General features: G+C 40.1%; 1 protein-coding gene across 3 annotated transcripts in view; it reads left to right on the plus strand.

Moving 5' to 3' along the window:
- Nucleotides 1–22,965, plus strand: part of AMPH (amphiphysin) — a 110,331-nt gene that overhangs the window by 79,057 nt on the left and 8,309 nt on the right. The window contains exons 11-19 of one of the 3 annotated variants that reach the window (XM_030445070.1): nt 897–1,025; nt 3,256–3,363; nt 6,565–6,588; nt 8,142–8,165; nt 10,777–10,809; nt 12,175–12,225; nt 14,303–14,419; nt 21,202–21,284; nt 21,889–21,905. In XM_030445070.1, the coding sequence (XP_030300930.1) occupies nt 897–1,025; nt 3,256–3,363; nt 6,565–6,588; nt 8,142–8,165; nt 10,777–10,809; nt 12,175–12,225; nt 14,303–14,419; nt 21,202–21,284; nt 21,889–21,905 (586 nt within the window). The remainder of the gene's footprint in view (nt 1–896; nt 1,026–3,255; nt 3,364–6,564; nt 6,589–8,141; nt 8,166–10,776; nt 10,810–12,174; nt 12,226–14,302; nt 14,420–21,201; nt 21,285–21,888; nt 21,906–22,965) is intronic. The other 2 variants (XM_030445069.1, XM_030445068.1) reach the window with 2 other exon arrangements.

Below are 22,965 nucleotides of genomic sequence, written 5' to 3' on the forward strand. Positions count from 1 at the left end.
TAAGAGTTAGAGGTGATACTTCATGAGTCTTTAATAAGTCATATGAGACACTTTAATAAGTCATGTTAAAGACTTGTGTTGATGTTAGAGATATTTTCAGAAATGGAATAGCTTCTGTGCTGCTTACGTTTTTTATGGGGGGAGCACATCAGCTTTCTGTTGGATTTATTTATGTGTGAGCACGCTTGTTTTCTCTGGTCTCTCAGAATGTGACACCTTGCTGTCTGAATATGATTGTCTGATATGATTCATTTTAGCCTTACTGATGCCAGTGGTGCTATGTCACTATGCCACCTTAGGATTTTTTGTGGAATTTTTTTCTTGGCTTTTTGAAAGATTTTAAATACAATTAATAGGATTTGGTATTATTCCAAGCAATCAGTTTGTCATCAATCTATGGAGAGCTGGAAGGATTAGTAACCCAAGCATCTTTGAGGTGCTGTGGTTCCCAGACGTGGTGTACTCTTAGTATTAAGTAGGCCTTAAAGTAGTGACAGGTGGATGAGGACAAAATCCCAGAGTTAAAAGGGAGTGAACTTAAGAAGCCAAAAAGCTACAGGGGTCTGGTTGTAATGCAGCATTACCCTTCCAACTATGTGCTGCATAGGAAAGACAGTGTCTAGCACTGTATGCTCGTCACATCAAGGAAAAAAATCAGCCAAGAAAAGCTTTTTTATGAAATCTTAAACCTTTAGTTGCACTGAATTTAAAATAAAGAGTTGTTGTGCTTTTTCCACCTTGGTTATTTCAAGAAATTTGGTAGTGAACAGCCAACCGGTTCCTTTCAACAAGTGGCTTATTCCCAAATTGAAGTCTGAGACAAGTTGTTTAGGCCTAGCTTAAAGCTTTTTCATTTATCCCTGAATTAGTTTGTGACATTTTTGCTGTCTGCCTAGCTGAGGAAAGGTCCGCCAGTCCCACCGCTGCCTAAGCTCACGCCCACGAAGGAATTGCAACAGGAGAACATTATTAACTTCTTTGATGACAACTTTGTCCCAGAAATCAACGTAACAACCCCATCACAGGTAACCTTCAGAGGATGGTGTACAAGTCTAACCTTGCAGTCACCCTAACTTCTCCAAGGTAGTGGCTCTGTGTCCGATCTCCCTGAGGGTGCAGGTAGAATTACGCTTTATGTGATGTTGAGAGGATCGTGCGTACAGTGTTTTATCTTTGAAGAGATCACACTCAAAAGGGCTAACATACTGGGGAAAAAATGAGAGATTTCCAGAAAAACTTGAAGAAAAATACTGTGAAACTCAGTCATGTTTGAGATTTAACTAAATCTAGGTTGCATTACAAGCTGAGAGTTCTTTCGAGATGCTTTTTTGTTTCTAATATTAAGCTTTTTAAGTAGTGCTTTACAATGATCCTTTGTTATTCTTCTTTCTTCTATCAGAGTATTCCTTTTATTTTTGTGTGTGATTTTTTAAAAAATGGAACTTGGCTGTAGGAATCAACTTATTGCAGGTATATAAGGCTGCTACAGCTAGAATATTAATTCCCTTGGTTTTGACTTATAAAAACACTAGTTGCACAGCGGAAAAGTGATCAAAATTGTTTTTATCTCATTATTAGGAAATAAGAAATTTTAAAAGATTGCATATAATAAACAGAAATGAACGAGTTGTGTAAAATAAGTCTGTATTGTTTGTATGCAGTTATTCAGCTTTTTTGCAGCTTTTTTGCAGTTGTGCAAAACTGCACATTCAGCACATTCAGAGCTGTGGTCATTCAGTAATGGACTCTTTCTATCATGGTAAATGCAGCTTTGAAATCCAAACCTTTGTCTGGTAGACTAGGGAGAAATGTGCAGATCTGAAGCTTATGTAGAATGTTTACAAATTTTTGTTTTTATATAAATTGTTTTTGTATTAACTCATTTGAGAGTACAACAGAATGTAGGCACAGCAATAGAAAACAAAATTATTTTAGAGAATTTGAACACGTGGTGATATGTTTTCTTGTGAAGGGAGAGAAAAAGGCATTGCTGTCCTTAGGGATCTATTTGGAAGAGAAAAAGAGTTATTTCTAGTTAAGTCCTCATGAAAGAATTAATGGCAGCTCCCAATATGCAGCTGCTGCCAAGTCCTCCTGCCTCAGGGTAATTTCAGGTCTGTTGCATCATTGTACTCTGACTTCATGGGAATTATCACTCTGACAGCATAAGCATTGACATCAGTGGTAAATACTGGTGTTCCCTGTGCAAGAAGAGGCTTCCTGTGCATTAAGTGCTGTATTCACCTAACCTTCACCTGTCAGGTCAGCCAAGGAAGCAGAAATTGAATGAGTTTGTTTTCTCATTAAGAGCTCACATTGGAATGGGGCTTCAAATGAGTGTAAGTCATATGTCCAGAAGCTTTACAGCCTTCCTACAAGAGCTTAGTGTAAAAATGGCATAATAAAGGTGGGGCATGCTGCTGAGGACTAAAATCTTTCCGAGATCTCCCTTCAGCAAGTGGTTTATGCTACTCCCTCCTCCACAGTCAATGACCTTGGAATGACCTAAACTATTATTTCCTGGCTATCTTCTCATGTATCATCTGCTCTTCTCCCTCCACAAAACTCACTCCCTTCACTAAAGCATCCCTACTGAGATCTCCAAGTACATGCAAGCATACCCAAATAGTGTGATATATAGGTTTCATATACTTCTGTAAGAGAACCATTTATTGAAAATACATTGTAGGAAATCCACAGGAAGCAAGGACTTATACCTCTTGGTGCTTATGGCATCTCCTATGCTCCCAGAGCCCTTGTGCAGTATGGAAAAAGTTTAGAGCTAAGGACAGCATTAACTGTTTGGTTTTATTCATGTTCAGAATTGAAATACAATTCAAATGTCCCTCTATACTGACTCCTTGCTCATGTTTGTGTTTGGGGGGAAATTCACTTAAAAGAATACATGGACATTGAGTGCCATTTATATAGTTTTTAATTTAGGTGTCTGACTCAAAGCACTTGAAAAGGGCCTTCACAGTCAAATGGTGAAAACTTTGCACTTTTTTGAAAGGAACACAATTTATTTAGAACACTACAGAGAAAACAAAGCTATCATAAGAGTGAAGCTTATAAAATAAAATTAGAAGTTACTCTAAACAGGAAAATCTTCAGAGCTTCCTCCCCTCTTGGCTTGCACTGACACTGGAAAGTCTGTAGTACAATTCTTTTTTTTACTTAGGACCCTTAATACTTCGCTTCCCAGGACAGCTTTTGGAAGCTGGGTTTTTCAAGAGTTATGTTTCTCTTAAGCAGAATGAAGTTCCTGAAGCTAAGAAAGAAGAATCTTTGCTAGATCTGGACTTCGACCCTTTCAAGCCAGACGTTGTATCAACAGGAGCCACTCATTCACCCATGTCTCAGGTATCTCTTTACTTCGAGGGAGGCAAAGCAAATGAATGCAAAGTGCTGTATTTGGTAGCAAAGTTTTGCCTCCCACTAATGAGCAGTGGCTGCAAAACCTGATCTCCCTGAGCAGATCTTGTCAGCTATCTGTCTTTTCTCTTCATTAACCCTGTACTTGATAATGTACTGGAAGGAAAGGAAATTGTCCCGTGGTAAAATGGTATGTTTACCAATGAGTATGGTTGCTCATAACTTTCCTTTGATTTCAGCATGCCGATATTTTCTGGCTCAATAGTAATTTTTATTGCCAACATTATAATTCTCCAGTGCCTGTTTTTCTGACAATTTTTCTGACCTGGCTTTGACTCTTCTTCACGTCTGGAAAGATGCCTCAGGGGACCTAAGTCTCGTGGAGTCAGCATGCGATTGCTTTGCTGTGATGGAATTTCTGTCCCAAGCAGGGCATATGGGCTGAGTGATTTTGCTTTTAAATCTATTTTAGACCTAACCTCAAGGAAAATTAAAACATAGAGCAGGATGTTTCCTTGCAGGATGTTGTATTAAAGAATTCTGCATTCTATGTTAATGTTTGCCTTGGTAGTTTCTTGCAGCAATATGAAGAAGAGAAGAGAAGAAAAAAGGCTGATATATCAAATTGCTGATTTTCACTGGCTTGCCCTCGGGGACCTGCTATTTTAAGATCCAAAACTGGCCCTAACTATCAACCAGGCTAATAGTCCAGTAGGGAAGTTCTCCTAGCCAGCAGAGCTGAAGCTGCACTGAGAAGGAATCAATATTAACCCACTGTTAGCAAAATCTTTTTTCCCTGTGGCGATCACTGACCTGGCTTGTACTGAGAGACATGAGAGGACTGGTCAGCTCTTCAGGAATGCAGCACTGGGCAGGGAGAGAGAAGACAAGAAACTCTAAGGGTGATACATTCCTGGTCCCCTGCTGTTCTCTTCCTTAGTTAATTAATTTCTTATTTGGTGTCCAGAATAACAGTGTATTGTCTACATTCAGCTGAAATTTCTCATTGTGGTTTGCTAGGGCAAGTGTTTAGTTTTAGCAGAGGCTTTGTGCATCTTTCTTGTTATTTTTCTTGCTCCTTCTAAACAACAAAGGGGAAGGAAATTCCCCTTGACAGAGAACACTGTCTGTGCTTCACTAACTGCACTCTCAGAATTTTTGTCCTGTAAGTGTAGAATCATGGAATGGCTAGGGTTGGAAGGGACTTAAAGATCACCAAGATCCAAGCCCCTGGCATGGGCAGGGACAACTTCCACTAGACCAAATTGCATGGTAGGGTCATTAAACTAGAGACATTAAACTTCTCTGACAGAGGAAGTTTGTTCTGACATCATATTGTACAGAGTGGAGAAGAGTTTATTATTTTAGTGAAGAGTTGTTTTAGATTCAGCTGTACCTTGAAATGTAGAAAATGATTCAGGATAGAAAAGCACATTGTATTTTTTCATCTATGTGCATAGGACACATTCATTGAGCATCTTGTGTCTCTCCTCTGCTTTCACCTTTCCTCCCCTACATATATAGATATATGAGAAAATATGGCCCACATCCACATGACCATGTGGATGAGTCAGAGCACCATTTTTTTTTAAAAGGGAAGGGCTGCAGTCCAGGCTTCAGTCTCACTGAATGTGGCAGAGTCATAGCTATGGCAGCACAGGCAGAATGAAAGCACTGGTTGCAGCCTTTGATGACATTTTTCAGGGAGATAAAGAAGTGGTCTTTCTATACATGTATGAGTTTTGCCTCAGCCATGGTTATTTGCCCTTCAGCAAATGGTGCTGAAATAGTGATGTGAAGATATAAGTAGTCATCTGTGCCATGATGCCTCAGAAGGCCTCGTATAACTTCTCTATTGGTCATTTAATGACTTACCTTCCTCCTCTGCTCTGATCAAACCGCAGTAAGTGAGCTCCAGTCTGCCCTTTTCACTTGCTTTTGTCTCTGTGACAGCTTCAGAAGTGGCCTTTCTAAATGTGCCTGGCCCTCACCTCCGTGTGTTAGCTGTGGTCTTTTCCCTCTGTATGTTCATTCCTCCTCATGCTAAAAGCCTCATCAGCGATGAAAGGAAACTTTCCTCCCATAGAAGTCTGCAGGACATCTCTAGGTTCTGCACCAGTTAGCACTATAAGAAGAGACCTATCATTTTTTCCTTAAGGCTTGAATGTTCAGCTAATAATGTTGCAGTGGAGTAAGCATGTACATGTGTAAATTACATCCACTGAAGAAGAACATACCTTGACTCAAAATTCAACTGATTGAGAAATGGATGTTGATGTTAATTTACTGTAAATCTGAGTAGTGACTTATTACTGTGTCTTATGTTCATGAAAGAAGAAGCTATTCTGTCCTTATAAAGTAAGAAGCAGGCATGAAAAGAAGCTATATGCAGCCATCCTTTCTCTCAAGCAAATGTTATGTGCCACATTTAATATCTGCAGATATTTCATGAGACGTTTTATATCCTACTTTATGAATATCTTTAGGTTTTGCTTCTCACAGACCTATGTGTGAATATAGGAGATACGTTTTGAAGCATTTCTGACAGTTTTGGGACCAACCAGCAGAGTTCTTTCTCATGTAATTGGCTATTGGTACTTGGCAGGAAGTCTGCTGCTTTTCTTTCATCTCTCCATTCAGCTCTTCTCCTGAGAGGTCAATAACATCTATTACTCAGCAGACTGAAAAAGAAAATTAAAACATCGATCAACTTTATTGGGTTTTTTCCCAAAAAACCCATGCTGTTTTCCTGCTTGGTGTCAGAGTTACAAGGAAACCCACTTGTTTGCAGTGGATAGCTGGATCATTTGTTTAACTGGCAAAAAAATCTGACTTAAAAAATCTGACTCTTAAAAGCTTGTACCTTACAGAGACTCCTGTATCTGTTAAAAGATGTTCAGTCACCAGCTCAGAATCTGGCTGTTACTCAAGTACAGAGTGGGATGATTTTGCTGGAAATCAACAACGGTTTCAAAGTGGGAATATCAGAATCCATCGCATACTGCCCATCCAATTAGAAATGCCCATACACACACAGAGGTTAATGTATGAGATATTTATTATAAATATGCATATAAATAAGTGATTTCTTATTAGCTAATGCACACAGTTACGTAGTAGGTTGAACATACAATATTTGAATGGTATTTTTCTAAAGATTCTTTTTTTTTTTTCCTCTCCTTTCTTTAGACATTGCCATGGGATCTATGGACGGTAAGTCTTGATATTTATCATTGCAGGTTGGGCTATTTCTGTGCCTCTGATTTTGTTACACCCTGAACTCATATTTATGTTTTTGTCAAAGCCAAGATAAGTAATTCACAGATCATCACAAACACTTTCAAGTAAATGAAGGCACTGGGGATCATTTAAAATACACAACAGCAAAAAAATCTGTTACTTGGCCTAAAAAACCAAAATTATGTGAGAAATCTAGGCTAATAAGTTTTACAATCATTATAGCTAAGTGTGTGTTGCTTTTCTGCTCATGCCTGAATTACAACTATTAGATGGTAGGCATGGATGCTTGTCACAATGGTAGTTGTAGTTATCTGAAGCTATAGTTCCTCGGGACTTTAACCCAATGGACAACTACTTTCTTAAAATTCAGGAGAGAAAGAGAGAATTTAACTTGTCTTTTTGGGCATATGGTGAACTGGAGTTACAAAAGAAGCTACAGCTATAGAAAACTGTGTGAATCCTTCAATCTTCCTTCTGATACCAAATCAAGTACAACGATCTGCAGGGAGAAAACACCTCATTTTCTTGAGCTTTCTTTTGACTTTACATCATGGAGATAGCAGGGCTGAGGTACACGCATTTGTTGACTTTTTGCAGCTTCAGACAGCAAAGAAATCTGTGGATGCAGATTTGCAGCACTGTTCTGAGAACAAATGCTCATCTCTTTCTATTGGAAAAGCCTGAAAAAGCAGTCACATCTGTAGACTAGACAAAATTTCAGGGCTGCCAATACCTAGAGGAGCTAAAATAACACAGAGCTGCTTTGAATTTATTACTCTGAATTTATATTAGATAGCTTTATTAATGTCTTCCTTTCACAGAGCTTTATTTATAGCTTATTAATATTATATATGCATTCTGTATTACAGTTATTTTCCTCTTTTCTCTCATTTATAAAAAAAGAGTTAAATAGTGAGCTGGTTGAAATGAGGGGTGCATTTTGCTGAGTTTCTCTTAATAATAAGTAGAGTAGTTTTTGATCATTCTTGCAGGATTTTATCTATTCCATGTGGCAGTTTAGATGGCTGGCTTTGTGACTTGACACTTTGGTCTGTGTGGATGTCAGTGCCTCTGAGTGGTGCAGGGTAATGGAGAATCAAAGATGTATGCCCAGGGCCCTCTGCAGCAATGCCTTAGTGTAAATATAAATGAACCCCAGTGGTACTTGGGTTGCTTCCTTCCTTCTTCATTGCCTTGCAGAGCAACCTCCCCTTTCAGTTGAGATGCAATAGGATACCCATAATAAAATGTCAGTGGCTGTCAAAGGATAGCAAGATGTGTTAAATATTGAATATACATGTAGAACTTCCTTTATAATGTAACCCAGAGGCTAGAAGTGTGCCTTATATTCAGGGGCCTGGGGTTAGTCTTCAGCAGCGTGGCAGGAGAGGACCTGCCATTCCTTTGCAGGCCAACTTGGTAACTGCTGGTGGTTTGAGAACTGCTGATTAGTGAACTGCTGCTGTAACAAAGAATGTCATGTTCTTATTTTCTGTGTTTTCCATGTATGATCTACTTCTATACAGACAAGCAGCGAATTGGTGCAGCCGGTAAGCAAACCTCCCCCTAAAATCGCAGCCACTCTAGAGACATGCTTGAATCAGTGTGGTGTAATATATAGTTTCCTGGTTTTGTCTATCAGTGCTGCTCTTTTGCATTGCAATCTACAGCCTCCAAAAGTTGCAAACCACATAGCTTTTCCTTAAACTGCTTAATTTAGTCACTTTCATTCTTTAAATTAAAATTACTCTAGTATTATATTGTGTTTTCTCATCAAATCCGCCTTTATCTTTTTCATCTTGTGTTTTTTCTTTGCTTTTCTGTCTGCTTAAAGCCTGATTCTTCAAAAAGTCTTTCCCTGTGTAACCTGGTCATGGAGGAAACCCCAAACAGTGGGCCATCAGAAGATACTAACAGATCTCAAACTGATCTAGGTTCACTCAACTGGGGCCTAGATGTTAGCACACCCAGTGTCAGCCAGGAAGTTGCTGCAGGCGGTTCTTTGCTTTTCCCTGGGGCAGAGCAAACCTCAAGTGAATCCACGGGTACTTTTCCTGCTAGTGTTTGGCCTGCTGTAGGTGAGCATGAGGATGCTGCACCAGGGTCAGCTTCTGTAAACGAAAACCAGAGGACTTCACTGGAGAACCAGTTGGATGCCAAAAATGCCCCATGGGAAGATGTGGTGACCCATCAGCCTTTAGAGAACTTAACAAGTTTTGAGACACCCATCCTGGGAACTAATAGCTTGTTGGATGAACCCATCCCTTGTGATGTGCAAAAGGCAGAGGAAGAGCGGGAGGAAGAAGAGTGGGCAGGTGTCAAGCCAAGTGAAAAGGTAGAGACCGAAGCTGTTTACTACAAGGAGGTAGAGGGTATAGAGGGACTGGAAGAGCCAGGTTGCAAAACAGACCAAAACACTGAGGCAGAACTTCATGAAGGTTTAGCAAAATCTGATATTGACATTTTAGTCAGCACGGAGGTAGAAAATTTATATGAGTTGGAAGATAATGATGGGGATGTGGGCAGAAGTAGTGGTGCTAAGCTAGAAAACCTTAGGGAAGAAGAATGCAAAGGGGTCAATGTCATTGATGAGGGAGATGGAGAATTAGCATTGTTGAGCACAGGGCTGGAAGCTGGGGACAAAGTAGTAGTGGACAACTGTAAAAGTGTAGAAAACACCGTCACTGAACCTGAGGGAGTCTTTGGTATCTGGGATCAGGACCGTGAAAGGACACTTGAGGATGTCTTAGACCAAACCGGCAGTGGTGCTGGAGAGAGTGCACCCATGGATGGTATAAACATGACGGCACATGTTGACCTAGAGGTAGCTGACCACGCAGAAAAGGACCCTGCAGACACTGGAAATGTTCTGTGTGATGCTGAACTGTTCAGCACAGAAGAGTCTGTTAAAGAGACTGAAGACAGTAGCATCAGCCTCCTCCCAAATGGTAGCGCTGCTGCTGAAGGCCAAGCTGCTGCTGAAAAAGAGTGGCCATTGCTGCCTGAGACAGGTGATGCTGCTAGCACAAGCTGTGGTAATCCTTGCCTAGATAATGCAGAAGACCAAGTGACAGGTAGGGTGGCAGCAGCAGTGGCTGAAGAGCATCCTAGTGGCAGTGGTGTTCCTGATGCCTTCGAAACAGACCCCTGGCTGGCAAACTGGGATCCAACAGTTACTAATGATTCCTGGGGGTTTTCTAATCTGTCAGATGGCCAAGCCAACGGACTGGATAATTGGCCCTTTTTCCCCAAGCAGCAAGACTCAGAGGAAGGTAACAAGGAAAATGTTTGGTTAGGCATTAGTACTAAATGGTCTACCCAAGATCTAGGAGGGACTGATAACAGCTGGGGAGAAGTAGGTGCGAGCACAAGCAATATAACTCAGGAGGCACCATTAAAACAAGGCTGGCCTGGGGAGCAGGCAGGCACTAGCAATCCTGGACCGAGCAAGGAGATAGCTAGACCCTTGACTCTGTTTCAAATGGGAAATTCCAGAAATGCTAGCACCGAGAGTTCAACTAGTCCCAAAGACAATGAGACCAACAACTCAGATTTATCTGAAGATGAAATTGCTAACCGGAGATATGGATTGTTGTACCAGGAAATTGAGGCTGATAAAGAAGAGGTACCTACCCCAGTGTGTAGCCTAGTCTAGACAAAGAGTTCCTTAGGCCATGCATAACCTTGTCGTTTAAAAACAATCCATTTGTGTGTTTCCCACTGCCCCTCCTAAGCCCCTGCTGTTCTTTTTTTGAGAAACTGCCATGCAACTGCTCATAGTGTGGTGCCCTTCAGCCCTGTAATCAAGCAGGCTGACAAAAACGTGTTTCAAAATGGTGAATGAAGCTTTGAACCGTGAAGGCACTTCTGTGTCTCACATGTTTTGTGTTTTATTTGTTTAACTTTTAAAATGCACCTTTTCTTTTTTTGTTATTATTATTTCACAAAAATACTCTGAATTTTGGTTTTGATGTTTTCTTTAAGCCTGTGATACCTGTTATCAAATAGCTCTGTTGTACGATTTCTTGCTGCCTTACCCTTCTTTTTTTTCTTTTTTTTTTAATGTCTGGCCTATTTTTATTTTGCAAACAAAAATATTTTGACTCGTGTTCTGATTTAGTAAACAGATTATAATTTTTTCTGCTCTTCACTTCTACTTAGGCATCCGGCACAGCATTTAATGGATTTGCACAGGTAAGAAATAAACATGTTTTTAGATTATTTTTTTTCTGTTCTGTTAAGAAGGAATTAGAACTCGCTGTACGATTTCAGGAAATATGTTCTTCAGACAAGCTGCACAACTACATCATACAGACTCAAATCCAAACCCTGACCGTTTTCAGAAATTATTCCTGATGTTACTGGAATAATGCTTGATACTCTTGATTCTCTTGATACTCTTGTCCTGACTTAATTTAATAGCAAAAATCTGACTACCTTAGTGGGACTGATTTTCTCCTAGAAGGCCTGAGTTAGCTTTTCTTTTGTACTCTTCTGTGGGTTTTTCTCACAATTCCAAACTCCTGTAAAGCCTGGTTGCCTTGGTTTCATGTACTTTCAGTGGCTCTCTGTGTGTATATATATAATGAATTTTATTTCTTTCATTATCTTTATTTTCATTTAAGACACATTTTAATCTCATAGTTAAATTATTTGCTGCTGTTCTGATCGTGACACTTTGTGTTAGGCATCGCAGAGGTACAGCTCATGAAGATACCATGTTTATACTTTCTTGGCTGTGCCAAGATCCCAAATTTCAGGTAGATAACCTGGGGCCTCATTAATTTCCAGCATCCTTTTAGAGAATGGCTCATCCACAGCACACCCTTCCCACCATTTTTCAAAAGTACCCAAAAAAACCTGAGCTTACACAAGGATGGAAAGAAGTCTTCCAGTACTTCAACCATTCCTCTCTGGGATGCCTAAACTAGTAAAGGGTCCAGGAGGAAGGGTCCAATCACAAGGCTACGACCTGTAATAATTAAAACAAAATGCTTTCCCCTAGGAAATCAAAATTTGCCCCCACTGAATCAGTATTTTGCAACTAAATTGGTTCCAAATTAGTAAGATGTTGAAAAGCATCTACATTTTTGTACTTTCTAATGAAGGTAAAATTTTCTCTCTGTACTTACTATAGTTACTGCTCAAAGAAAAGCTCCAAATCAAGAAGATATTGAAGTAGCTTAGAGCTAGTGTACTTCCCAAGCACTGGCACATGTAGTCTGCAAAAAGGTTGTGAGTTTCACAACTTAGAAGTGTGTTCTGTGTAAACAAAGTCCTCACAATTTGCACATATTTAATGAAAGTTTTTTCACTGCCTTTCATAACATTGTACAGTTTAGAGGGATAAAATATATAATTGAAAAAGAAATGTCTTTAGTAGTGCTTAACTAATAATTATTATAAATTCCTATTTACATTATCTGTCATCTCATTTTATGTGAATTTGCTTATGACTTTACTGGAATATAGCATCAAAAAAATCAAGTCTTTGATAGGCACCTGCAAGCATGCTGTCTCAAATATTTTTTCATCATTGTTTTTCATTTATGTATCTAGGATACTTCTGCATTTACAGTGCAATCAACTGAGAATGTGACAGAGCCTTTGGTAAGTAGTGGCTTTCGCTTCCTTTTAAAATGCTTTGTAAAAAGTAGCACAATTTTTCCTTAGTGCAAGGGTATTTTCTCCTGTTTTGTGTTTTCTGTCCTCTGAATGACAAAATCTTAACCTCGAAGTTGCTGGGTGGCATCGCTGTAGTTGTAACCTTTGCTCACTGATACAGTTTTTCACTGGATGGTGAAAAGGATCATGCTGAGAAAATTTTTTTAAAAATTACATTCTAAGATGTGTTCACTTTCTAAAGGTGTAGTCAAACATTTTGTTCAAATATATCATTTAAAAAATTACAAGAGTACTAATTCTCTAGTGTACAGCAAGCAGGTTGACAGAACCTGATGGCTGTTTAAATATCTCCAGTATTGCTATAGTTTTATCCACTCCTCACATATTATTAGTAGGCACAGTCTGGTTCTAAGAGTGGAGGAATCTTTTTGGAAGTGATCCTACTTGGGCAGTTTCATAGATTATCTCACAGTCTTTGGTTAGTCTGCAGTAAGGAGGTGGAATTAGCAGCATTGCTGGGTGAGTGCTATAGCTGCTTAATAGCAGCAGAGTGATGCTCAGTATTATTTAGTGTAGATTTTATATAAGCCTCTGGTGGTGCATGTGTTCATAATGGTTACTGAATATGGTGAGAGTATTTTCACCTGTAGCTGAAATGTGGTAACTAATATGAAGACCACTTGTCCACAAGTGACTTGAAGCAAATCAATGCAATCTGCCTTGTAATGTTGCCTGTGATTTTAAGCCTGAAAGTTTCTTCCATTGTTAAACCTCAGGAAACTCATTAGTTTTCTTACCTGGGATCAATCTACTTCATGGTTTTCATTTCATTCTATTTCTTCTTTGTGAAGATCCCTAGAGCTAGCACTAACACGCTACACACACACATTTCTGCTCAGCATGTTATATTATATTGAATGTTCTTTATGCCATGCCAAATCCTGAAGGTCTTGCTTAGGCAGATTTCTCTGTACCTAGTTAGAAATCAGTCTGCTTAAAGACTCTGTGAGAAGAGAGGCTATGGATTTTTCCCTGAAAAATATCAGGGAGAAGATTTTAGTATCTTTTAAGAATTTCATGGAAGCTGTCACTTCATCACAGGAGACCTTTCTAGTCAGCTGCCTGTTACCAACTGCAAAGCAGCTAAGTAGCTTTTCAGTTTCATATTATGCTGACCAATTTGTTCATGGAAAATTAATCTACTGGGGTTATTCTATCAGGTTGAGTCAGCCATCTTTATAAATGGAATGTGCTGAGCACAGCTTGCAGCTCTCCCCTTGTTTGCTCCTGTATTTGCAAAGTGATGTCTCCATTGGAAATTACACTTTTGCTGTGAGCTATTTTGCCACAGGACTGAATTAATGTGTTGCAGGGCTGGTGATGGCTGCTAGATCCTCTTGCTAAAAAGCAAGCTTAAGTCATAATTTAAAAGAGTGGAAGTCCTTGTAGTGGGTTGATAAATGGATGTCTTGTAGCTCTTGATTGAGAGCTCAAGAGGAAATGTGTTTTAATATGAAACCAGGGATGATTTTCACACTGACAGAATCCAAGCATCCAGTGGTTCCCCTTGTGCATGTAAAAACTTTTTTGAGTCTCTGCTAATTGCTGCTTATCTTGACTGGAGAACAGACTATGTTGTCTGAGAAAAGACAGAACTTGGGAATAAGGAATCATTTTAAAAGCTTGTATTTGAATCCCAGGGTTGGTACACATGATTGACAGTTTCAACTTGTTGCCTTGCCATCAGTTTCCAGAGATTTCTGAGTAAATTGAGTGACTTCTCTCCACTTTCATCACCCCATTCTGTAGCTCAGGAAGCTGGTGTTTGCTTTCTTTGCAAGGGAGATGTAGAACTGACTCGGTTTACAAATAGAATATAAAGGATGAAAATGCCCTGTAGATGCTGTTAGGCCAAGTACTTCCATCTTCTCCCTGGCAAACCCCAGCTATACTGAGCCTGAAGCAGCCCTGTGCCAGGCACAGCTCCCATTCCTCCCGCCCCATTATCATATGTTGCTCAACAATTTTTCCACTGTCTACTTAAAAATGAATAAAACAAAAGACTGAGGCTGAAGAAGCTCCACCTGGGGAACCCACAGTCGAGGAAACCCCTGCTGCTGCAGTTTTGGAAAAGGAGGCCATCCCTGCTGAGTCTGCTGAGCCACCAGAGCAGGCTGTGGTGAGTGACTGGTCCTCTATGCCACCTCCCGGGATTCATCTGAGCCACCTTTCATCATAGTGAATGTGCCTGCTGCATTTCAGCCATCCTTTTCATCATCACCGTCCATCCATGGATGGTTTCCCCAGCACCCACTACATCACAGCATGCCTCTCCAGCACGTGTCCTCCAATCAGCCCTAGAATGTCATTCCTCTTACATTTGGCATTTGAGACTGAAGTTCAACTGAGTGATGGTAGTTTCACAGATTGATTGATTCCAGATGAACTTCAGAAGGGGAAAGAATTAATGCCTTTTTAAAATTACCTTATTAGCAGTTTCTGCATTTCATTTCAAACTGAGCTGTAAGCACTAAGCTGATGTACATCTTCTATGGTCCTTGCTAGAGCATAAAAGTACCAGAAAATGTTTTTGTAATGTAAATGTCTACAAGGGTCACAGTCTTAGAAGCCAGCCATAAGCTGAAGAGTGAACTGCAAGCACCAGTTTGGAAAGTTTTACATGTCAGCACTCAGGAAGCAGTGAGAGAAGAAAATACAAGCTCTGCAAGAACAAAGCAGGGCACCTGATATCACTACAAATTGAGAGGAGGTCTGAGTCTGTAGGTGTGGGGGGTTTCTGCTTGACTAGCATCCCTTTTTATAACTGGTATTGCAGTGAATGTCCATTTTTCCCAACTGAGGTTCCTCTTCTACATACAAATGTTAGAAGGTCTTGGTGGGGGCTGATAAGAATGGGCTAAGAAACCCTGGAGGAAAAATGCCTCTGTTCTTTTGGCCACACTTTTCTCATGACAATATAATGTTCAAATTTCCACAGAAGCCAGTGGAAGCTGTAGAGCTGTGGCTTTTGGCCACTGAGCAGTTTGGTCAATTTGCTGAACTGCTCTTGCCCTTGGCTGAGTCCTTGCGTATCGTCATCTGCTAAGCAGAGAAGGTGATACCAAATTCATCATAAAATTAGGTGGTTTTCAGTAAGGATTTGATACACCTCCACATGGCAAGCAATATTAAGCTGATGTAGATGCAAATTAGCTGAAGAACATGGAAGTAGCTGGCACCTACAGATGTGGCAGCACAGAGTATGGACAGAAAACTTATCAGATATGTCACATCTTGTGGCTCTGTCTCTGAAGCTGACCTTGTTAACATTTTCATTAATGGCAGTGACTCAGATTCTACAAGCCTAATGGTGGCATTTATTGATGACTTTAGTTTGAATAGTGTCATTAAGTTATGGGGACAAAATTAGGCCCTATAACTGTACCTGCCTGCCAAGGACAGTTTGGTTATCTGCTGGTGGTGTCAGACCCATGCAAAAGCCACAGGTGATACTAAATGAAGTCTTCAGCAGAAGCAATGAATAAGTTATGTTGTCATGCAAGGCTCTGGAGTACAAATGTAGTTCGTTAAAAACCTTACACTGATGAGTTTGTGTGGGTGTTTCCAGCTGTCCATACTGTGGGATTAAAAAGTGATACCCAGCCTAATACAAAGAAATCCAACTAATACAGAGAAACAGGCTGAACTTCAGCAGTGGCACCTGCCTAATTCATCCTTCCCTGGCTTCCATCTTCCTAAGCAAGGAAAAGTAATTTATTGTGGAAGGAAAGGGAGGCAGTGCTGGTTGGATTCTTCTGGAGGGAAAGGGAAGATCATGCTTGTCTCTCCAAGCCTTCCCATTCTCCTGGACTCCTAGCAGCATTGTAACTATGGAGGGAAATAGTCACAATGTGTTCCCCAGAACTATATTTAGGGCTTAATTCTGAATACACTCACATGAATGTTGAAGATTTATTTCACTATTTTTTTTCAATTCACTTTGGTTTGATTCTATGGTACACACTGGAGTAAGTGACTTCAGGATCATCCCCTTCCAATGACATAACCAAATGAAGAAACAGCACAGACTGTGGAGACCAGGCTCTCTCCCACCTTTCAGTTGATATAAATCACAGTAATAACTTGTCAACCCTGTACTAAGGCAAAGAATGAAATTGCCTGTCTGAGGCACATTGCTTTGTCAAACTCTTTTCCAGAATGCCTCAAGTATAGTCAGAGTAATTTTGACAGTTTGGAATAAAGAAGGAGGGAAGAAAGGTGGGGAGAGGAGATAAGGGAAATCAGTCATTGGTCTGGAGTTCTCCTCTTCCAATGAATGATTGGCAGGGGATAATGTGGAAGAACAGATACTAATGAAGCTGAAAAGGTTGTTTCTAGATTATTTAATTTTTATTATCTGTAAAGATTTCATAAAGGAAAAAATGGTAAAAAGTTCACCATTTTTCTAAAAGGAAGTCAGCTTCTTTTTGCCTCACACTAAGACAAAGCAATCCTCTGAAGCCTGTTGCATGGCTTAAGTGCTAATTAAATGGAAGGCCATGGCTGCAGCACCACACATCTGCTTGTCAGCTGGCACAGCCTTTTCAGATGACCCATTTTGCTGCCTGGCTGTCCATGAGTAGTTCTGTGTCTGGTCTGTGGGCAGCTGAGGCACAGGGCTGCAGAGCTGTCAGGAGAGAAACACAGTGCAAGAGCCAGGCAATTAAGAGCAATCCAGGAGGAAGGCTGGAGGCATTGAAGCTAAAAGTGATGATTTTTAAAATGTCTGAATTGTAGTAATTCTGCATTTATCCCTGAAGGGTTGGGTTTTCAGGAGGGGTTTTCTAGGACTTGAAAAGAAGAATTTTTAAGATTAGGATGAATTAAAAATATGATCAAAGCTAAGGAAAAGTACACTGAGTTGCAAAAGATGTCATTTATCAACAGCAATTCTGCATTCAATTGCTTTATGAGTGACAGTTTACTTCAAAGGTAGAGTTGTATAATATTGACAGATCCTTTCTTACTGGGAGTCTTTTACTGAGTTTAATAACTTCCAGCTTTGAGTGATAGCCACTGATCAGTTTAATTTTTCAGTGGTAAGTTTCCTGACACATCCCATTAATCCAGAAAATGTATGGCACACATTCTTCATTGTTGGAGGTTGGTAAAAAGTCCTAGCATGGATTTCTGCACACTGAAACAGTTGTTTCCCTATTTCCATAGCATCCCCAAAGGCAATTGTAAAATCTAAAGGATACAGTCTAAAGGGTATAATGCACTAGCCATTGATTTAATTATTTTTCAAATATACTCCCTTTCTCACTACATAATTTTTTTCACATTCAAAGAAAGATGATGTGAGAATATTATAATAAAGTAAAACCTTATGAAATCTTATTATTTCCCCTTCTTATTCTCCTACATGTCAGGCACAGTGCTTGGAGTTGAGAGCAGGGCTCAGAGATCAGCTTTTTGACTCTCATTATTCTCATTAGTTTGGAAGGAGCCTTTCAGTGCTTTGGGTTTGATGTCTGCATGGACTCTGTTAAAGCAGTCAGACACTCAGCTAAATAAATCCTGTGGTTTTCAAAGATGAAATTCAAAGATGAGCATGTACAAAACTGCCTCCTGCCAGGCTCTTTGCAGACACAGAGCAAGTACAGCAGAGTGCAGGAAATACCCTGAAACTTTGAGGGTATCTAATTATGATTGATTCCCACTGTAGGTACAATGCTATTAGGTAAAGAAATGCAAGTTTTATATACAGAAGTGTGGTCGACTGTGTTCAAATTCTGAATATGCAATTAAGTGCAGGTGCAAAGATGGAGCATGAGGCTATTAAAAATACCTGGTTCTTGTATATGGGAGAGAACTGATGTGTAGTGTAATACTGTTGAAGGCTGCAGCAACATTTTTTTTCTCTATAGAACCAGGGTGTTAATTTACTCCAATTTTATTTCAGTCCTCCTTTTTACTGGGCTTTCATGCCCCAAAAATTGTACAGGTCATGCTACTGTGATTCTCATCTCAAACCCCACAATCCACAGAATCTCAACTTTCAGCTAATCAAAAAAGAAAAAGCAAAATGTTGCTAATTTGATTAGTGCATGATAGTCAGATTAGCTTTGGAAAGCTCTCCTTAATTTCCCTTTTCCCTTTAAATCTGTGCCTCATTTGAGCATTCCTCATTTGAAATATCTGTATATATTAGATTCTTCTGCAGAGACCGAAAGCTGGACTGTTAGGATTCTTACCAGAGAATATTTTCCAGGGAAGATACTGGCACATTGCTGACTAAATGATGCTCTTTCCCAAAGGCAAATTGACTTGTAAATACAGCTAATGGTAGAAATTCAGCTCGTTATTAATGGCGGAAGTAGGGAAGGCTTCACAAGAGAGAATAATAATTACATTTTTCAGTTGATATTTGTTTTTTCTATTTAAGACTCTCTGCAGTCTCCTTAAGCCTACTGTAAAATTGAGGATTCCATGGCAGAGGCTTGTCAGCAAAAGAAGAATTAATCATTAAAAAAAGGTTACATAACACTGTAATTTTAGCGGGATAAAGCTGTGAGAGGTTTCTATGGTAACACTGCTGTCAGCAGCTGCCTTGCCCTGGCATCTGGACATGTTTGGGGCTTATGAGGTGACTGCAAGCAATACTAGAAGATTAGATTAGAAAAAACATGAATGATATGAATTTTGGCTATAACTCCACATCCTTTTATTAAACAAAGAAACAGGCAACCATTTCAGCTGGAACTAGTAGAAAGTTTTGAGTGACAGCTATGGGGATGTGAAGGCAGCTAGCTGGGGCCTGAGAACTTGAGGTCACCTAATGTCTCACTTCTAAAGCAGACAGTCCAAGCTACTGTGCCCTCATAGATTTGCATAACTTGTCTTCATCCTTACAGGTCTTTTGAAAAATCTGGCCTATCTGTGGTTGCAAAACAACCTCAAAAATTATTAGCAAAGTGCATTTCTGTAATGGGACATTGATTTGCTTTTCCTCAGTGCTACGGTCCAAGGTAACATTAAGATTTATTTTTGCTTTGGATACGCAAAACAAAGTCCAACCATAGAAAGGGTCGGGTGCAAGCAGATTTTATTTGACAATTGACACAGGCAAAAATGTAGAGCCAGGCAAAAGAGGAAAAGAAGATATAAGAAAGAGAGAGAAAAAGTGGTAAGAAATCAGCAGGAAAGCATGAGAGAGAAAAGTGGAGAAATAAAGGGTAAGAAAGTGGGAAGAATGAGAGAGAGAGAGTCACCACCAGGGGTCCAGCTGTCCAGTGAGGTTCTTCAGGATGGCGCTGATCCTGGACAGGGTCTGGTGCAGAGATGGTGGTGGGTCAAGAGACAACAAACAGTCAGAGCATGGACAGCAATACATACCCCGGAGTCCTTTTGTTCTGAAGGGGCAGGGTCCCCCGCAGGGACCCATCAGCCAGGGTCGTTAGCAGGCAGGCTGCCTGGAGGAGAGCAGAAGGGTGTAGTCCTCCACCCAGTCATCAATTCTTATCTCCTTCCAGATGCCATTCCTGTTCCAACCACTTTACCCAAGTACAGCGTGCCTCCAGGGGTGTCCCAGCATTGAAGGTTGGCCCTCAGGAAAGGGGAGTAGTCTCCACACATTATCTTCTTCCTGGTGCCATCCTTGCTCTGCTCCAGCCCCCCTTAGCCAGGTGCTTCGCAAGTACAATAAAGGTGGCTCAGTCATGCCTGGAGGGATGTCCCAGCATTGAAGGCTGGTGCTCAGAGAAGAGGAATAGCCTACACCCAGTAGGTCTTATCACATCGAGGTGTCACCCCCTGCTCAGCTCTGGCCAGACAGCTCCTCCACCCTAGCCAAGGCTATTCATTTTAAAATTGCTCCTTTGAGACAGTTGCAAATTGTGAGGTCAGACTCATACACTCAGCAAAGTGTCTTTAGAAATAGCCTGTGTCTGCAGGAAGTCAAACCCCAACAGTAACAAAAGCACTCCCAACTAGTCCAAAGGACACCTGAATTTTAGAAATTTTGAGTCTGTTGACATCAACCTGTCAGCTATGCAGTACAATAGCTGAAACTGAGCAGTATCTCAAGGAGAAGAGATATTATTGGTTGGAGTCACTGGTTAAATTCAAAAATGCTACAGTAGAATTAGAGAATAGGTAGGGCATAGCTGTCCCAAAGAGTTTTGGGAATAATTGTGCCTTTTTTTTTCTGTTTTCCAAAGTCTTCCAGCTCAGGCAGTCTTACAGGTTCTGTAAAGAAGGACCTAGTGTTGGGCAGCATCTGTGCCATTAAAAATATCACTGGGGGGATCCCATTGTAATGCAATGCATTTGATGCAAATTTAAAAAACCACTGACACATGTCTAATTCCTTTAAATGCCAGGCACCTGCTCCATATACCTCTGAATACGAACCTAGGGAAAGGTGATTCTGCAAAAATATGATGACCTTTGTGACCCACCTCTTTTGAACAGCTCCTCTAAATGAGTTGCAGTCATACATGAGTGGCAGAAGTAAGTGTTTTAGAAAGTTTATTTTGAAACTAGCAAGTTGAAGGACCAGCAACAGGTTATAGTGGAAACAGTTTCTTAGTCTTGGGTAAGAAATCTGCAAGGCCAGCAGTGAGGTGGATTGTTGCTTCCTAAAAAATTCATCAGTGCTGGAGGTATTTGTGAATACTGAAAACAGAAGTAAATAAAATTCTCCTTAGCACTTACAGCATGATGATGACATGAATAAAAGGGTTTATTTCTTGTTTTTTAGCCTATAACTACTTTTTTTTTCAAATTATATGTGGCAGCAAGAATCTTTCTGCTTGCCATATACTATTGCACTCAGTTTCAGCCATTCATTTCAATGCATCCCATATATGCTGTGTTTCCATTAAGCTTAATACCAATTTCTCTGCAGCTACTACCTCAGCATGAGTAAGGTGATGTCCTTATTTCCTCTTTATACAGGACAGTGTCGAGGCAGGGGATAAGGAGACAACTGGAGTTGCTGAGAAAGAGAGCGAGGTACATAAGAAAAGCCTCAAGTCTGTGTTTGTGCTTTAATTTCTTCAACAGAAACATAGCAAAATTTGTATTTGTCATTTGCATCTTGTTAATATGTAGGCAGGATACAATATGACTATGACCCAGCTGTAGTATCTATTTTAACACTGCACAGATGTATCTATATGTGAAGTATATATTCTAACAGCAGAGCATCTCTCATTCAATGCAAGACTGCCTTTGAAACTGTCTGTTGCAGCAGTATAGAGTGATAAATATCTCAGGCACTGTATTAAAAACAGTGCAGCTCTGAGGTAGGAGAAATAATGCTGGTTGTACTGACATTTGGAAATACACTGCATAGATTCCCAGTAGCTTTTACACTTTCCATAAATAAGTTTACATAGCCTTCCTGCAAACCTCTTTATAAAAAGGAAAAAGCAAAATTAAATATTTTTCTTAGCACGATATACCCTGAACTAAACCATGTATTTGAAAATTTTAATGTTACAAGTTTTTTTTTCTAAAGCACAAATCTAGCATCAAAACAGTTAAAATCAAATTGTACAGAATGGAGAAGCTCAATGTGTCATACTTAGAGCTGGGAATCACTGGACTCTTAGCGGTTGTGTTTTGCTTCTGTTTCTTCAGAGGTGATAGAACTACTTGCCCTGAATCCTTCTATACTAACATGAAACTATAACATGTTCAAACATGCACAGAGAGCAGCACAAGAGGAATCACTGCATTTAAAGGCAGGAATAGAAGTAAGGACTAAGAAAGAGATTCTCACTCCTAGTCCATCACCACTAAAGATTTTTATCTCAAAGTGCCAACAATCTCCTTTTTTTTGTTGTTACATATTATGGAGCCACAACAAATACAAAGAGATCATAAAGTGTTTTCCATTCACTTCTGTTTCAGAATACAGGAAGTCCAAGCTTGAGTTTGTTACCCTGCTGTAAAACATCATTAGTTTTGCTAGAGTCAAGGACATTTCTGTGTCTCCAGCGTATCCCAGTGTCACTGGGAAGTCACTTTGCACCTCCCTGATGCCATACCAGCACTGCCACATCCAAGTAGAAATCAATGGAATCCAACTAGCTAGAAAGTGCAGGACAGGGCTGGTAGATCCAGCCCAATTTGGTGTTGACACTGTTGCATTGCTTGTGTTACTACCAGTAAGTCTGGTCCCAAAAGAAACCTGCAAGATAATCCTTGCTATCCTGTGAGCACCAAAGCTAAGTCTTTGAAATTTATCTTTCCTCTTTCTCTATATTTCTGTTTCTAATACTGCTTATCCTGATGAAGCTGAGGTCTGTTATGTGGTGAGATTCACCCCATGTTCTGTTTAAAATGGAAGCATTACTCTATGCAGAAGAGCTGCCATAGGAAATCAAGCTATTTGCTAAGCTGATATCTGGCCTCCAGTGGAGTGTGGTCCCTCTGATACTGTAACTTGCATAAGAAATCCTTCAGTTGTACCTGAACTGTCTTCTAAGACTTTGCAAGCAATTGATTTATTTCTCTAAGGCATGATGACAAGTTTCCCTTGACGTTATATTAGCTGGCTTAGCTGAATTATAACCAGCTGTCATAAAAATTACCCAGTCCCTTTCAAAATCCAGCCATGGGGTAAGATGTTCAGCTCTGGAACGCTGGCGTAGCTCAGGGGGCTCCTCTAGCAGACCCCCAGCAGGAGGCTCCTCAGTAGCTCTCCTCTCCCTG

This window comes from Calypte anna, chromosome 2 (genome assembly GCF_003957555.1).
Source record: "Calypte anna isolate BGI_N300 chromosome 2, bCalAnn1_v1.p, whole genome shotgun sequence".
Taxonomy (NCBI): domain Eukaryota; kingdom Metazoa; phylum Chordata; class Aves; order Apodiformes; family Trochilidae; genus Calypte; species Calypte anna.